The following is a 16,307-nucleotide window of genomic DNA, read 5'->3' as shown; positions in this document are numbered from 1 at the left end:
AATATGGCACCACAACAAACCTGCCAAGAGATGGCCGCCCACAAACTCACAGACCAGGCAAGGAGGGCATTAATAAGAGAGGCAACAAAGAGACCCAAGATAACCCTGAAGGAGCTGCAAAGCTCCACAGGAGAGATGGGAGTATCTGTCCATAGGACCACTTTAAGCCATACACTCCACAGAGCTGGGCTTAACGGAAGACTGGCCAGAAAAAAGCCGTTGCTTAATGAAAGAATTAAGCAAACACGTTTGGTGTTAGCCAAAAGGCGTGTGGGACACTCCCCAAACATATGGAAGAAGGTACTCTGTTCAGATGAGACTAAAATTGAGATTTCTGGCATTCAAGGAAAATGCTATGTCTGATGCAAACCCAATACCTCTCATCACCCCGAGAACATCATCCCCACAGTGGATCATGGTGGTGGCAGCATCATGCTGTGAGGATGTTTTTCCATCGGCAGGGAGTGGGAAACTTGTCAGAATTGAAGAAATGATGGATGACGCTAAATACAGGGAAATTCTTGAGGGAAACCTGTTTCAGTCTTCCAGAGAAATGAGACTGGGACTGAGGTTCACCTTCCAGCAGGACAATGACCCTAAGCATACTGCTAAAGCAACACTCGAGTGGTTCAAGGGGAAACATTTAAATGTCTTGGAATGGCCTAGTCAATGCCCAGATCTCAATCCAATTGAGATTCTGTGGTATGACTTAAATATGGCTGTACACCAGCGGAACCCATCCAACTTGAAGAAGCTGGAGCAGTTTTGCCTTGAAGAATGGGCAAAAATCCCAGTGGCTAGATGTGCCAAGCTTATAGAGACATACCTCAAGAGACTTGCAGCTGTAATTGCTGCAAAAGGTGGATCTACAAAGTATTGACTTTGGAGGGGGTGAATAGTTATGCATGCTCATGTTCTGTTTTTTTGTCTTATTTGTTTCACAATAAAAAATGTTGCATCTTCAAAGTGATAGGCATGTTGTTTAAATCAAACGATTCAAACCCCCAATAATCTATTTTATTTCCAGGTTGTAAGGAAACATAATAAGTAAAATGCCAAGTGGGGTGAATACTTTTGCAAGCCACTGTATATTCATTGAAATGCTAATCCTTTGCACATGAACGGCCGCTCATTCGAGAATAATTGCAATGTATATATATTTACGCCCGTATGTCGTTGTTGTCTTCTCTGTTGTAATCCTCGATCATCCTGTAGGGTTCATCGGAGTCTCTGGTTAACTTTCATTGAAGTCACAAAGTCTTTTGTGGTTGTAGGTGGTTAGAATGGATACTTCAGAGTACCATTCAGAAATTTCTCATAGATAGATGCTTCGGCGGTTGTCGGTACTCTCGTTCTTGGTTTACGTAATTTCTAGCTGTAGACTATAAATTTGTGTCATCTAGACTTTGCTCCTTCTGTAGTGACTCGATAGTATCAGATTATAACCATGTCCAGCCATGTAGCCAATGCGCCACATGGGATGGTTTTCTAGTCTTACGGTTTGCGTGGTCTTAACCATGTGAGACATACGGCTTACCGTGGGTCTCTGGCTTGAAATGTAAATTTCGTCACGGGTGGGTCTATACTGTTCAGAGAAAAGGGCGGTTACATCAAGCCTGATGTTATGGCTGGCCTCACGGGGGCGTGGCCACTGACTAGTAACATTTTACATGGAAGACAATTCTCTCATTTTAAAGGTTTACATCACATTACATCTTTTCACAAATAGTTGAGTCTTTACTCATTCATTTTATACAATAATTAGATGCAAACCCCATAATTGAGAAATGTACACCTTAAGAGGTAGAGTAGTGTGTTTCCTGTCCTTCATGAGATCACCAAATGAAACAAACTCAACATGACCGTCCCTTAAGTGTCCACGGACCATTCCCACATTCTCAAATGTAGAAATATTGTTTAATTCTCTCATTTTGGTGATTTAGGAGTTTGGCCAAGTCTTTCTTTGTTCTCTCTACCTCCATACTGCATGGCAGTTTCTACCCGGTATTTAAACCTGGTTTAGGAGAGAGAGTGAGAGGGAGGGGGCGCCACGTCATGACACTAGCCAACAAGGTAACATGACTGAACAAAGTATAATCAAATGGTTAATAACAAGGTCAGTGTGTGAGTAGTTTTTGAATGGCCTACGACATGGTTTATGAATGTAAAATGCAGACTCTGAGATTCGCTATAGGAAGATAAAATTGTTGCACCAGTGATATTGATCAAATCTTTTGAGCTGGTTGAGTTAGAAGCAAGCCTTTTTCGCTGTAGTAATGGTGCAATGATGACGCTAATGAATCTGCACTCACTTTTTTCTCTAGTGGACTCGGAAACAAACGGTACAGCGAAGCCTTATCATTACAACAATTATTATCTGTGATATTTTTTTCATAGTTTCACAGTGCTCCCAAAATATAACTCCTGGTCGCACAGCAAAACGTTTTAAATTGGTCTCACTTTAGAACAATGCCTAGAGCCATTGGATATTTGAAGGTGGGTTTTGATTTCAATCATGCCCAATTGCCCACAAACACGGGATGGTAATGTCTAGGGAGTATTGTCATGCATGGAGAAACAGCTGGACGATGCGCGGAAAATGCTAATATCGGTCCCATGACTTGAATGGTATTTGTGCCACAAATACTAAAACATTAACTTGTGGAAACAGTGGCAGAAAAACTTAATCAAAATCATGGATTGCTGTCATACCTTGTCCATAGACTGATTACAGAGTAAGGAAACTAATGTGTATTTTCTAATTTGGATGGACTATTCCTTTAATGAGCAGCAGGAAAACATGGTGAGTTCAGCCGCTCTTTAACACTCAAACTACCAACATATTTTAAATACATCGATTACCAACTGCGGTCATTTAGAAGCCAAGAAGAAACTATTGGAAAAAGCAATAATCACAGAAAACTATCAACTAATTTCTTATAAAAACATTGCTGTTATATGGGGGAACAAATACCAAAACCGGCTGTAATTTTAGCAAAATTACAGTAAATTTGCATATTCTGTTAAAGGAAAATATGCATTTATAATGTGCAGCTTTTTTCCAAAGTACAATCTATATTAGTACTAAAAAGCTTATTTACCATAATTTGATTATAGTATAATTTCGTTTTCTGAATTTTGAATATACATTTGATAAAAACAAATGGCATTTTATTTATTTAACCTTTATTTATCCAGGCGAGTCAATTAAGAACAAATTCTTATTTACAACGGATGGCCTAAAAAGGGTCAGTACACCAAAATATGAAATATAATACATTTTATTGACAAGGAGTGATTAAAATCACTTCAAAAAGTATCTGGTGAGACATTGGCCAAACATATGGCAAAGTTTTCTTTATTTACTAATGTTTACCACAGCCAGCATTAGCGTTGCTGTTAGTGAAACAATGGGAATGGTAGGGACTATGGCACCAAATCCTTTAAATAATTTTGAACCAAATGATATAGTACCCAACAAATTTTACCACATTGTACATACATACATAATATTAGAGGATATTATAGGAATTCTGGTATTTATAAATCATTTTCAGTAAAATAACTATTTCTCTGAGGATACAAACTAATATAGGACTATGTGTACATTCAGAGGGGAGCTGGTTTCTGTACTACAGTTCTACCAAGAATTCATACCACTGATAGACTCTTACGAGCTGTTTTGACTGAAACTAAGCATACTTAGGGGGTAATTTGATGTGTATATTGGATGTGATTTTAACCAGTTACAACGATAGGCGATCAAATCACTGATACAGGTGATACATATAATTATGTCTCCAGAAAAACCTAGATTCAAAGGTCCTATTTATCTCTGTCTGGGGTCAAAATGAGCCCAAAGGACTTAATTTGTCCATATAGATACAGAAACACTAAACTAATGATTTAGATTTGTTAAGAACAAGGTCATTCCATCAATTCGGTGCCTTTTGAGAAGAGTAACTTGGTGGGAAAAAACGCCGGGTGAATTTCATCTAATTTTAACATTCTGCCATAAAGACTACAGATTCAACTTCATAAAAAACACATTTTCCCATCTCAATTGGTGAAATCAAATATTTTTTAAATGTCATAAAAAATTCCCATCGCAAGGCTAAGTAAAATAAAAAGTGCCTATTAAGTGCCAAATAAAGTAGCAGTGTTGACTCTGTTGGATTGATGATTTTATCTTAAATCAGGCATAAATTCCCTTATGGCAGGGGGAATGGAACCTTGTTGTGTGAATCAGGGCATAGCAATTGAAATCAAATATTACGAAAACATTTCTAGCCAGTCTATGGGTAGCAGGGTTGATGTGTTAATCTCGACCCGCTCAGTTTTCCACCAGTAAATACCAGAAAATGGCAAAAAAGTGTAAAACGAGCTACCCTGCTACCCACTATTATTTGACTATTTAAAAAAAAAATGTTTTGAAAGGCAATAGTTTGACCTTATTAAAACAAGAGTTCAGTTCACGTAACAGGGTTGATGTAAATTAATCAATTATCACATTAAATAAATAAATCTTCAGGAAAGGCTTTGTCCAAGAAACAAAATAACTAGGGCTTTACAATGATGGTGAAAATGTTAAGTGGGATAAAACCTTAGAGGGTGCACAGAAGGACATGTTAAAATGCAGAATGTTGGCACTTGTAGTAGTTTATACATGGACACATTTTGAGCACTTTTGGCCTCTACACTATACAGTTGACCTAACCACCTCCCGGGAAGGTAGGTTAAGAGGAGATGAGGAGGGGCAGAGTGCCACTTGGATAAACATTGTAAAACCAGTCTCTGAGCTGTATTTATAACTTGAACGTGAACAGCGGAGGCTGGTGGTGCGGACCTAAGGTACCATAAGTTCTGCATCCTAAATGGCACCCTATTCCCTTTATAATGCACTACTTTAACCGGGCTCATTTGGAACATATTTACAGTCTCTGGGCTGTATAATTGGAAGGTGGACAGAGGAGGTTGGTGGTGCGGACCTAAGGTACTATAAGGGCTCAACAGCCTAATCTGCTATTTTCACATAGATTTTAGTTTTTTTTTCTTCCTCGGATCCATCCAGAGATTTGTGAACTCTTCTCTCTCAGTGCTACCTACAGTTGAAGTCGGAAGTTTACATACACCGTAACCAAATACTTTTAAACTCAGTTTCACAATTCCTGACATTTAATCCAAGTAAAAATTCCCTGTTTTAGGTCAGTTAGGATGACCACTTTATTTTAATAATGTGAAATGTCAGAATAATAGTAGAGAATTATTTATTTCAGCTTTTATTTCTTTCATCACAATCGCAGTGGGTCAGAAGTTTACATACACTCAATTAGTATTTGTTAGCATTGCCTTTAAATTGTTTAACTTGGGTCAAACGTTTTGGGTAGCCTTCCACAGCCTTCCCACAATAAGTTGGGTGAATTGTGGCCCATTCCTCCTAACAGAGCTGGTGTAACTGAGTCAGGTTTGTAGGCCTCCTTGCTCGCACATGCTTTTTCAGTTCTGCCCACAAATGTTCTATAGGTTAGGGCTTTGTGATGGCCACTGAAGCTATTTGCCACAAGTATGCTTGGGGTCATTGTCCATTTGGAAGACCCATTTGCGACCAAGGGTTAAATTCCTGACTGATGTTGCTTCAATATATCCACATATTTTTTGTACCTCATGATACCATCTATTTTGTGAAGTGCATCAGTCCCTCCTGCAGCAAAGCACCCCCACAACATAATGCTGCCACCCCGAGTGCTTCACGGTTGGGATGGTGTTCTTCGGCTTACAATCCTCCCCCTTTTTCCTCCAAACGTAACGATGGTCATTATGGCCAAACAGTTCTACTTTTGTTTCATCAGACCAGAGGACATTTCTCCAAAAAGTACGATCTTTGTACCCATGTGCAGTTGCAAACAGTAGTCTGGCTTTTTTATGGCAGTGGCTTCTTCCTTGCTGAGCGGCCTATCAGGTTATATCGATATATTACTCGTTTTACTGTGGATATAGATACTTTTGTACCTGTTTCCTCCAGCATCTTCAAAAAGGTCCTTTGCTGTTGTTCTGGGATTGATTTGCACTTTTCGCACCAAGGTACTTTCATCTCTAGGAGAGAGAACGCGTCTCCTTCTTTAGCGGTTTAACGGCTGTGTGGTCCCATGGTGTTTATACTTGCGTACAATTGTTTGTACAGGTGAATGTGGTACCTTCAGGTGTTTGGAAATTGCTCCCAAGGATGATCCAGACTTGTGGAGGTCTACACTTTTGAGGTCTTGGCTGATATCTTTAGATTTTCCCATGATGTCAAGCAAAGAGGCACTGAGTTTGAAGGTTGGCCTTGAAATACATCCACAGGTACACCTCCAATTGACTAAAATTAGGTTGATTAGCCTATCAGAAGCTTCTAAAGCCATGACATAATTTTCTGGAATTTTCCAAGCTGTTTAAAGGCACAGTCAACTTAGTGTATTTAAACTTCTGACCCACTGGAATTGTTATAGTGAACTATAAGTGAAATAATCTGTCTGTAAACAATTGTTGGAAAAATGACTTGTGTCATGCACAAAGTAGATGTCCTAACCGACTTGCCAAAACTATAGTTTGTAAATAACAATACATTTGGTGTGGTTGAAAAACAAGTTTTAATTACTCCAACCTAAGTGTATGTAAACTTCCGACTTCCAACTGTATGTGGGTTCCTCCGTCCATGGCAGAGAATGTAAAATTGCAACACAGAGACAAAACTGGGGACCATAGCTAGGTAACGCAGCCTGCACTCTTAGAAAAAAGGGTTCCAAAAGGGTTCTTCGGCTGTCCCCTTTGGGTAATAAAATATATATATATATATTTCACCTTTATTTAACTAGGCAAGTCAGTTAAAGAACAAATTCTTATTTATAATGACGGCCTGCCGGGGAATAGTGGGTTAACTGCCTTGTTCAGGGGCAGAACGACAGATTTTTACCTCCTCAGCTCCGGGATTCGATCCAGCAACCTTTCAGTTGTTAATTGCCCAACACTCTAACCACTAAGCTACTTGCCGCCCCAAAATATTGTCGACGAGGATGGGAGCTGAACCCACGCGTGCAGAAAACAATGGATTAGCAGTCCATTGAGAACCCTTTTTGGATACAGGTAAAACCCTTTTGGTTCCAAGTAGAACCGTTTTGGGTTCCATGTAGGACCTATTCCACAGAGAGTTCTACATGGATCTTAACTTCTCTAGGATAGGGGGCAGCATTTTCACTTTTGGATAAATAGCGTGCCCAATTTCAACTTCCTTCTACTCATCCCCAGAATGAAATATATGCATATCATTAGTAGATTTGGATAGAAAACACTCTGAAGTTTCTAAAACTGTTTGAATCATGTCTGTGAGTATCACAGAACTTATGTAGCGGGCAAAACCCCGAGGACTAACCATTCAGATTGTATTTTTTTTTAGGTCACCGTCTGTTCAATGTGATTTCATTGGGATACTAGATTTCTAATCAACCTGTTTGCAGTTCCTACCGCTTCCACTGGATGTCACCAGTCTTTGGAAATAGGTTGAGGTTATTCCTTTGTGAAATGAAGAAGAACGGCCATCTGGAATCACTGTAACGTTATGTGTACTGTTTGAGAGTTGCGCAAGACTAGAAAAGTATCGTTAGTTTGTTGTCATCCTGTATTGAAAACAGATAGACCCGTCTTCAATTTGATCGATTATTAACGTTTACAAATACCTTAAGTTGTATTACAAAAGTAGTTTGAAAAGTTTTGGCAAAGTTTAGAGGTAATTTTCTAGATATTTTCTAGTGACGTTGCGCAAATTGGAAGCTGTTTTTTTCTGGATCAAACGCGCCAAATAAATGGACCTTTTGGACATATATGGACGGAATTAATCAAACAAAAGGACCATTTGTGATGTTTATGGGACATATTGGAGTACCAACAAAAGAAATGTGTCAAAGGTAAGGCATGATTTATATTTTATTTATGCGTTTTGTGTTGCGCCTGCAGGGTTGAAATATGCTACACTCTCCTTGTTTACTGTTGTGCTATCATCAGATAATAGCATCTTATGCTTTCGCCGAAAAGCCTTTTTGAAATCTGACATGTTGGCTGGATTCACAACGAGTGTAGCTTTAATTTGGTATCTTATATGTGTGATTGAATGAAAGTTTGATTTTATATAATTTGGCGCTCTACATTTTCCCTGGCTATTGGCCAAGTGGGACGCAAGCGTCCCACATATCCCGGAGAGGTTAAAATGGTTCTAGATGGAACCCAAAAAGTTTTTACCTGGAATCAACACGGGTTCTTCAAAGGGTTATCCTATGGGGACAGCCAAAGAACCCTTTTAGGTTCTAGATAGCACTTTTTTTCAAAATGTACTGTTATATCCACATGAGACTCACTGCTGGCTGACAGTTGCCATGGTAACCATTCACTACTAACTCGGCCTTAGTGCCTAGTACACAATACAATTAGGCATGTGGTAGAGTGGTGTAGGAAGAGAGGCAAGGACTTGAGCATGTCATCTGTTAGACAACAACAAAGGTACCAAACATTCCATTCCAACCCCATCATGGCAATCTGTTTTGTGACATATTTTTGTCCCTGAAACGCCAACAGTGCCTAATTGTCATCAGATCGACAATCAAAATATTTATATTTACACCTCACAGGAACAGTATCTGAGGGTATCTGGTATTGAATGGTTGAATGTGAAATCCTGGGTGGAGATTTAGCCACAGGGCAGAGCTAGAGAAATTCATAAGAAATGCACACAGATGATATTGAGTGCAATAAATACCTTCGTTGTCCTTGAGGGTGAAGTTGGGGTTGACCGGGATTCCACTCGGCAACGAGAAGGAGAATCGCTGTCCGTTTGCAAAGTCATCCTTATCCACTGCAGTCATAGTCTGAATCACCTGTCGTGAATCAGGAGAGAACAAAAAGAGGAGCATATATCAATAGCGAACTAATAATGAATCATGACCTTTCTTCATATGAGTGCAACATGTGTAAACCAAAAAGTATGTATATTTCATCATCTGCTGCTCATTAGCTATACAGTATGTTCATGCATAGCTAACAAAGGAACATCAAAAGTTCAGCGCTCAATACTCAACAATGATGATAACCACAAAACATTTGCAGTAAAATTATCATTTTTATCGTCTGAGATTCCCATAGATTGGAAAGCTGCCGCGGTCATCCCCCTCTGCAAAGGGAGGGACATTCTAGACCCAAACTGCTACAGATCTATATCTATCCTATCCTGCCTTTCTAAGGTCTTCGAAAGCCAAGTTAACAAACAGATTACCGACCATTCAGAATCCCACCGTACCTTCTCCACTATGCAATCTGGTTTCCGAGCTGATCATGGGTGCATCTCAGCCACGCTCAAGGTCCTAAACGATATCATAACCGCCATCTATAAGAGACATTACTGTGCAGCCGTATTCATCGACCTGGCCAAGACTTTTGACTCTGTCAATTACCACATTCTTATTGGCAGACTCAACTGCCTTGGATTCTCAAATGATTGCCTCGCCTGGTCCACCAACTACTTCTCTGATAGAGTTCAGTATGTCAAATCGGAGGGCCTGTTGTCCGGACCTCGGGCAGTCTCTATGCAGGTATCACAGGGTTAAATTCTTGGGCCGACTTCTCTATATACATCAATGATGTCGCTCTTGCTGCTGGTGATTCTCTGATCCACCTCTACGCAGACGACACCATTCTGTATACCTCTGGCCCTTCTATGGACACTGTGTTAACTAACCTCCAGATGAGCTTCAATGCCATACAACTCTCCTTCCGTGGCCTCCAACCCCTCTTAAATGCAAGTAAAACCAAATGCATGCTCTTCAACCGATCGCTGCCCGCACGTCCAGCATCACTACTCTGGACGGTTCTGACTTAGAATATGTGGACAACTACAAATACCTAGGTGTCTGGTTAGACACCTTCCAAGCTCACATTAAACATCTCCAATCCAAAATTAAATCTAGAATCGGCTTCCTGTTTCGCAACAAAGCATCCTTCACTCATATTGCCAAACATACCCTCGTAAAATCGACCATCCTACTGATCCTCGACTTCGCAATGTCATTTACAAAATAGCCTCCAACTTTCTACTCAACAAATTGGATGCAGTCTATCACAGTGCCATCTGTTTTGTCTCCAAAGCCCCATATACTACCCACCACTGCGACATGTATGCTCTCGTTGGCTGACCCTCGCTTCATACTCGTCGCCAAACCCTTTGGCTCCAGGTCATCTACAAGTCTCTGCTAGGTAAAGCCCTGCCTTATCTCAGTTTACTGGTCACCATAGCAGCACCCACCCGTAGCATGCGCTCCAGCAGGTATATCTTACTGGTCACCCCTAAAGCCAATTCTTCCTTTGGCCGCCTCTCCTTCCAGTTCTCTGCTGCCAATGAGTGGAACGAACTGCAAACATCTCTAAAGCTGGAGACTCTTACCTCCCTCACTAGCTTCAAGCACCAGCTGTCAGAGCAGCTCACATATTACTGCACCTGTACATAGCTCATCTGTAAATAGCCCATCCAATCTAACTCATCCCCATACTGTATATATTTATTTATCTTGCTCCTTTGCACCCCAGTATCTCTACTTGCACATTCAACCATTCCAGTGTTTAATTGCTATATTGTAATTACTTTGCCACCATGGCCTATTTATTGCCTTACCTCTCTTATCCTACCTCATTTGCACATGCTGTATATAGATTTTTCTACTGTATTATTGATTGTACGTTTGTTTATTCCATGTGTAACTCTGTGTTGTTGTATGTGTTGAACTGCTTTGCTTTATCTTGGCCAGGTCGCAGTTGTAAATGAGAACTTGTTCTCAACTAGCCTACCTGGTTAAATATAGGTGAAATAAATAAATAAAATCCACAGTTTCTTTTAGTTATTCTGATCACATCCAATATACACAAATCTGACCTATGCGTGATGCATCATCGATTTCACAAATACCCTGACTGTGTCTGAAATGGCACCCGATGCACTATATAGTGCACTTCTTTTGACCATTGTCAATAGGGCTCTGTTCAAAAGAAGTGCACTATATAAAAAACAAAAATATAGGGTGACATTTCAGACGCAGCTCGTCACATCAACCATTTCTCTCCGGCAACCATTTGTATATTTTCTCATTTATTTTTTTCTGTGATGGAAGCCGTATTGTTGAGGGCCTATAAATTCTAGAACGTGCTGCTACAGCCTCCCAGCCAATGTGAGTTAGCATCAAAGGCCTGACGGGGTGCTCTTATAGGCGACCCTTCTGCCACTGGTGTCAGATTGTTACCCTTAATTGATAAGAGGCTGACCCTGCCACTGTGGGTAACGTTTTGAGGTGCCCAAAATATTTGAGGTGCCCAAAACTGCTCCCGCTTTGACTGCCAACCTATTACCTTAACTGCCGACATGTAAGGCATTCAGAAATCTACATTGGACTAAAAGTGCTTGTCAATTGTATTTTTGTAGTCTGCTGCTCCCTAAAAATGGACCACTTATAAAACTGTGTGTACCGTAAACTATCCCTATCCACCTTGACAAAGCTTTGCCAATTTTGCAGTTTATTTTCCCTAAAATCTCTTCTTTAGATCAGAATCGACAAGTTATCAACAGATTTAATAGCTTCTGTTTTATATACAGCGTTCCTTTTTTTACAGTGGCTTGCGAAAGTATTCAACCCCCTTGGCATTTTTCCTATTTTGGTGTTGGGTTTGTGCCAGACATAGCGTTTCCCTTGATGGCCAAAAAGCTAAATGTTTGTCTCATCTGACCAGAGTACCTTCTTCCATATGTTTGGGGAGTCTCCCACATGCCTTTTGGTGAACACAAAACTTGTTTGCTTATTTATTTCTTCAAGCAATGGCTTTCATCTGGCCACTCTTCCGTAAAGCCCAGCACTGTGGAGTGTATGTCTTAAAGTGGTCCTATGGACAGATACTCCAATCTCCGCTGTGGAGCTTTGCAGCTCCTTCAGGGTTATCTTTGGTCTCTATGTTGCCTCTTTGATTAATGCGCCCTTGCCTGGTCTGTGAGTTTTGGTGGGCGGCCAGCTCTTGGCAGGTTTGTTGTGGCACCATATTCTTTCCATTTTTAAAAAATGGGATGTTCAAAGTGTCCGATATTTTTTTTATAACCCAACCCTGATCTGTACTTCTCCACAACTTTGTCCCTGACCTGTTTGGAAAGCTCCTTGGTCATCATGGTGCCGCTTGCTTGGTGGTGCCGCTTGCTTAGTGGTGTTGCAGACTCTGGGGCCTTTCAGAACAGGTGTATATATACTGAGATCATGTGACACTTAGATTGCACACAGGTGGACTTTGTTTAACAAATTATGTGACTTCTGAAGGTAATTGGTTGCACCAGATCTTATTTAGGGGCTTCATAGCAAAGGGGGTGATACATATGCACGCACCACTTTATTTTTTATTTTTTTTATAATAATTTTCATTTCACTTCACCAATTTGGACTATTTTGTGTATATCCATTACATGAAATCCAAATAAAAATCAACTTAAGTTACAGGTTGTAATGCAACAAAATAGGAAAAACGCCAAGGGGGATGAAAACTTTTGCAAGGCACTGTAAGTAGCACTTTCAATCAAACTCTCTAACAAAAGTAATTATCCCCGCCCCTCCCTAAAAACCAAAAGATGTAGTTATCTTATTTCATTCAAGTTTCTGTAGAAATGGTGACACTATCAAACCAATTTTTAAAGAAGTATTAGCTACATGGCTTTATGGCAAACCACCATCTCCACCGGTCCACCCCTGCTTGCACCTCCTCCCTGGAAGTGATTGTCCAAAATATCAGCAGTATTCTTCATTTAAATGAATAAGAATCTACAAAGAGCAAATTGGAATGAGCTATGAGTCATTTTGAATAAGCAATTATTAACCCTCTCCCTCTTTCTCACTCACTCTCACTCTGCTTGCTCCCCCTCTCTCTTTCACTCCCCTCTCCTTGCCACTCCTATCTCTCTTTCTCTCTGTCTGTCTGCCTTGTTTTCTTTCTCTCTCTTCTTCCACCCAATCTGTCTTTCCCATTCTCTCTCTCTCTCTCTCTCTCTCTCTCCCCCCCTCCATCTCGTTCTCTCTCTCTCGCTCTCTCTCTCTCTTTGTCTCTTATCCAAACTGCTGGGGGAAACACGAAGGTACACTGCATAATGCATGTGGTCAGGACAAGGGAGTTGACGAGAGATAATCCATAGCTCTCAGCACCTTCTGTCTCATGTGTTTATGCGTGTGTGTGTGCATGTATGCATTTTGTGTGTGTGTGTGTATGTGTGTGCGCTACAGTTGATGCTCACCTGTCCTGGCCTTGAGCTCTCACACACAATGACCTCCTTGTCCTTGTTAATTTCAGGAGGGTTGTCGTTCACATCCAACACCTGCACAGTGACGGGGACGTGGCTGAGGAGGCTAGGGTTGTCTAGAACAAAATACACACACACACAAATTAATAACATTAATAAAGAAAGAAATGTATCCTAGGTCATCACTCATACTCTTTATGAAACATTTTATGAATACGGGTCCTGAATTAACAATAACACAAACTGATAAAGTGGTGTCCAAGGGATCTGTTTTGCAAACCACAGACATATTTTGTATTTTTAAAATTGACTTGGTGGTAGACAACTTGACAAGATGATCTAGGAGTAGGAGGAGACTATGTTTACGGTCACGAAGCAAAACGTTTTCTTAATTTACTGTTTAAAGAACAACACTAATAACAACAGATTTGTTATTTTAGTTACTTTAGCTTGTTGTGGGTGATGGATCATTTGGTCCCCATGCTTGCATAGGCGATTATTCAGCACATCAGACTAAGGGCCCAGTCTACCAAACCATGTGTGACTGCCTGTTCATGTGTAAAGGTACCACTCGCTCTGGCAGACAAATAACACTTCTGATGAAAATGTTGCTAATGAATTCAAGGAACAATACATCCATTTACACAAATACATATTATGTATATTAAGGGCTCAATTTACTAAAATCTTACAATCTGGAGATTAAGCTGTTTAGGTGTTATGAAGATTAATGTAACTACATTTTGGTTACTTCCCAAATGTCACTGTAATACCTACAGTACCAGTCAGAAGTTTGGACAAACCTACTCATTCAAGGGTTTTTACTATTTTCAACATCGTAAAATAATAGTGAAGACATCAAAACTATGAAATAACACATATGGAATCATGTAGTAACCAATATATTTAAAATTTTAGATTCCTCAAAGTAGCCACCCTTTGCCTTGATGACGGTGGGAACCACACATGCGGAGATCATCCATTCACCTACTCTGGGTCTCACAAAGACACGGCGGTTGGAACCAAAAATCTCAAATTTGGACTCATCAGACGAAAGGATAGATTTCCACCGGTCTAATGTCAATAACTCGTGTTTCTTGGCACAAGCAAGTCTCTTCTTATAATTGGTGTCCTTATACTCTGCAGCAGAGGTAACTCTGGGTCTTCCTTTCCTGTGACGGTCCTCATGATAGCCAGTTTCATCATAGCGCTTGATGGTTTTTGCGATTGGTACTGTACATATTGTACTACTGTTGACCCGCACAACAGAGGGAATAGGGTGCCACTTCATTTGGGACGCAGACTTTGAATAAATCAGACATATTATTTTAATATGTCTGAATTATTCTTTCTGAAATTGTAAGTACATTGTCAAGCAACTAGTTACTGACAAAAAAACATAATTTACCATGATTTCTGTGTTAATATGGAGGAAGGAAAAATAATATACTAGCGGTGTGCGGCTAAGCTGAAAATGTTTACTCAGTAGTATCACTACATTTGGCACAGAGGTAGATATGTATACGCTTAAAAGTTATAGATACAGTATGGAGCCACCCAAGATTGGGACCCTGGGGGGCATGGCAGCCATTATAATAAAATGACTTACAAATGTAAATACATATTTAGCTCTACAGTGCTTTGCAAAAGTATTCACCCCCCTTGGCGTTTTTCCTATTTTGTTTCATTACAACCTGTAATTTAAATGGATTTTTATTTGGATTTCATATAATGGACATACACAAAATAGTCCATTGTTCAAGTGGACATTTTCTTTAAACAGAATATTAGTGTGTGCTTATTAAGTGTTCACCCTCTTTGCTATGAAGCCCCTAAATAAGATCTGGTGCAACCAATTACCTTCATAAGTCACATAATTAGTTATATGAAGTCCACATGTGTGCAATCTAAGTGTCAAATGATCTGTCACATGATCTCAGTGTATATATATATACACTTGTTCTGAAAGGCCCCAGATTCTGCAACACCACTAAGCAAGGTGCACCACCAAGCAAGCAGCATCATGAATACCAAGGAACTTTCCAAACAGGTCACGGACAAAGTTGTGGAGAAGTACAGATCAGGATTGGACTATAAAAAAATATCAGAAACTTCGAACACCCCAAAAAGCACCATTAAATACATTATTAAAAAATGGAAAGAATATGGCACCACAACAAACCTGCCAAGAGAGGGCCGCCCACCAAGACTCACAGACCAGGCAAGGAGGGCATTAATCGGAGAGGCAACAAAGAGATCAAAGATAACCCTGAAGGAGCTGCAAAGCTCCACAGGAGAGATTGGATTATCTGTCCATAGGACCACTTTAAGCCATACACTCCACAGAGCTGGGCTTAACGGAAGTGTGGCCAGATAAAAGCCATTGCTTAAAAAAAAAAGCAAACACGTTTGGTGTTCGCTTAAAGGCATGTGGGAGACTCCCCAAACATATGGAAGAAGGTACTCTGGTCAGATGAGACTAAAATTGAGATTTTTGGCCATCAAGGAAAACGCCATATCTGGCGCAAACCCAACACCTCTCATCACCCCAAGAACACCATCCCTACAGCAAAGCATGGTGGTGGCAGCATCATACCTTGGGGATGTTTTTCCATCGGCAGGGACTGGGATACTGGTCAGAATGGAAGGAATGATAGATGGCGCTAAATACAGGGAAATTCTTGAGGGAAACCTGTTTCAGTCTTCCAGAAATTTCAGACTGGGACTGAGGTTCACCTTCCAGCAGGATTATGACCATAAGCATACTGCTAAAGCAACACTCGAGTGGTTTAAGGGGAAACATTTAAATGTCTTGGAATGGCCTAGTCAAAGCCCAGACCTCAATCCAATTGAGAATTTGTGGTATGAATTAAAGTTTGCTGTACACCAGCGGAACCCATCCAACTTGAAGGAGCTGGAGCAGTTTTGCCTTGAAGAATGGGCAAAAATCCCAGTGGTTAGATGTGCCAAG

At 40.3% G+C, this 16,307-nt stretch overlaps 1 protein-coding gene across 1 annotated transcript in view; it reads right to left on the bottom strand.

The window, feature by feature from the left end:
• The window catches only part of LOC120050702 (cadherin-18-like), a 144,000-nt gene that overhangs the window by 16,894 nt on the left and 110,799 nt on the right, over window positions 1-16,307 (bottom strand). Inside the window, exons 8-9 of the mRNA XM_038997273.1 lie at window positions 13,331-13,452; window positions 8,786-8,903 (exon numbers count right to left, since the gene is read on the bottom strand). Of these exons, the coding sequence (XP_038853201.1) occupies window positions 8,786-8,903; window positions 13,331-13,452 (240 nt within the window). The remainder of the gene's footprint in view (window positions 1-8,785; window positions 8,904-13,330; window positions 13,453-16,307) is intronic.

Source organism: Salvelinus namaycush, chromosome 7 (assembly GCF_016432855.1).
Source record: "Salvelinus namaycush isolate Seneca chromosome 7, SaNama_1.0, whole genome shotgun sequence".
In the NCBI taxonomy this organism is placed as follows: domain Eukaryota; kingdom Metazoa; phylum Chordata; class Actinopteri; order Salmoniformes; family Salmonidae; genus Salvelinus; species Salvelinus namaycush.
Note: the sequence above shows the minus strand (reverse complement) of the source record. Positions and strands in the feature narration are given on the sequence as shown.